This window comes from Seriola lalandi, unplaced genomic scaffold, assembly GCF_002814215.2.
Source record: "Seriola lalandi dorsalis isolate HSWRI2012SDOR001 ecotype SW California unplaced genomic scaffold, Sedor1 jcf7180001973331, whole genome shotgun sequence".
Classification (NCBI taxonomy): Eukaryota; Metazoa; Chordata; class Actinopteri; order Carangiformes; family Carangidae; genus Seriola; species Seriola lalandi.
The window spans coordinates 1-2,012 of NW_019443997.1; the positions used below are offsets into that span (position 1 = coordinate 1).

The following is a 2,012-nucleotide window of genomic DNA, read 5'->3' on the forward strand; positions in this document are numbered from 1 at the left end:
TCGGTCATTGGTGTGACCTAACACGCAGGCCACAGTATTTCTAAAATTGTGGTTATGGCCCTGTATGTGCTTCACCTGAGTGCTTTTGTGTGTGAAAAAGACACTGAAATTATCCGGAGCAATTAACTTTACATGAGGAGATTTATGGTTGTAAATACTGCCAGCAGTTTTAACAAAATACCAGTTCATTATAATCCAGTCCACTTCCACAATCCTAAAAGAAAATGGACTGACTACAAACCAAATCATGGACACTTGATGACACAGAAGTAGTCTACTTCAATTTGGCACCATGATTGACTCGCCTTTTAGCCTTTTAGCCTATATGTATATATCTTTATTTATTTATTTACATAATGTTTTGTCATTTTATGAACAATAATAATAATAGTAATAATAATAATAATAGTAATAATTCAGCCTATATGAATACATGTGTGGTGTACTGCGCCATCTAGTGACCATAAAGTAATACATGTCCCTGTATTTATAGCTGTCCTGTAAGATCCCTGGAGGACCGTCGGTTATTCAGCTTAGAAATATTTGATTTTCATACTAATAGTTTAAATAAATACGTACCTTTAAATACACAATAAAATGTGCTGGTCTTTTTTCAAAAACTAGCAATAGTGTTGATTTTGTTGGTGTCCCAGTCCAGAGCAAGAGATGGTCCAGTTTATTCGCCTGATCAGAATCACGCAGCTGTAGCTCCGCTCGGTTAGCTGAACTCGGTCCCCGGCTGTCAGTTACTGAGACCAGTGACAGCCAAGTATATTGTTTCATCCCGAGCTGTGCGTTGAATACAATCGCCAAAATGTTCGAGGAGGCCAGCGAGGTGTTCGACAACATGTTTAAATCTTCGTTTCCCCTAACCTTTATCGTGTTTATCCCCGCGGTGCTGATCCTTGTGTCACCGCTCCCGGCTGAGGCGGCACATGAGTTCACGGTGTACCGCATGCAGCAGTACGACCTGCAGGGACAGCCGTACGGTGAGTCGGCTCTTTCTCCTGTTTGTCACCCGGGAGTTAATCTAAGCCTCACTACTATGACTTGCTCAGTGATTAGATCGGTCTCCAACAGCTAACTGTAGCTAGCCTCGCTAGCTAACGCTTCAAATGACAGCAGTGAACGGTAGCTACAGCTAACTAGCTCCTAATGTAGCTTAGCATCAAGGACCAAATCAGGATCATTGCTCCTTAAAATGAGGTCCGTGTGCAGAGCTAAAGTGTGTGTCCCCCATGGATGTTCATAAGATTATACATTCACGGTTTCCCCACAATAAATTGTAACTGTAAGTATTAAATCACCATTAGCCTAGCAACACTGAAAAATCCAACTTACATTGGAGAGGGACATAACATAAGCTAACAAATGTGTTTACTCCGCTTCTTTTTAGAGTTGTACTCTGAAAGGTGATAGTTTACCTTTTCTTATTTGACAGTTTAAATGCTGTATAACTGTGTTAGTGAAGGTTTTTGCTTTCTAGTCTGAAGCACAGTGGGGAAAGCAGTATCTCTTCCTCTCTCCCCACTTCACACAGTGTGACAATGTAGGTCACATTTTGTCCAGTGTTTGTGATGAAAATGAATGGAAACTATTACATTTGATAAATAGATAAATAACCCCAACCTTTCTTTTATGATCTTTGTCTAGCAAGATGGTGTGATTCAATTTATATTACTATTTTTTTTTTTTTTTTTTGCCAGTTCCTGTTGACTTTAATATCAGGAGTCCATGTTTGAGAAGTGATGATCAGTGTATGTGTTATCCTCAGGTACCAGGAATGCCATCCTGAACACCGAGGCCCGTACTGTGGAGGCAGAGGTACTAAGTCGTCGCTGTGTTATCATGCGGCTGGCAGACTTCTCCTACGACAAGTACCAGAAAGCCCTGCGCCAGTCAGCGGGAGCTGTGGTCATCACCCTGCCCAAGAACATGTCTGCTGTGCCCCAAGACATAGTACAGGTATTGACACAAACGCCATTGTCGCAAATAAAATGTTTTTTTTTTTT

The 2,012-nt window shown here is 41.1% G+C and overlaps 1 protein-coding gene across 1 annotated transcript; it reads left to right on the plus strand.

The window, feature by feature from the left end:
* Positions 1-690: 690 nt before the first annotated feature.
* Positions 691-1,965, plus strand: LOC111651792 (BOS complex subunit ncln-like; the record flags this gene model as incomplete). The annotated part of the gene is made up of 2 exons (XM_023401844.2): positions 691-989; positions 1,775-1,965. Coding segments are annotated over exons 1-2 (366 nt in total), but the record flags the coding sequence as incomplete, so codon positions are not given.
* Positions 1,966-2,012: the final 47 nt, after the last annotated feature.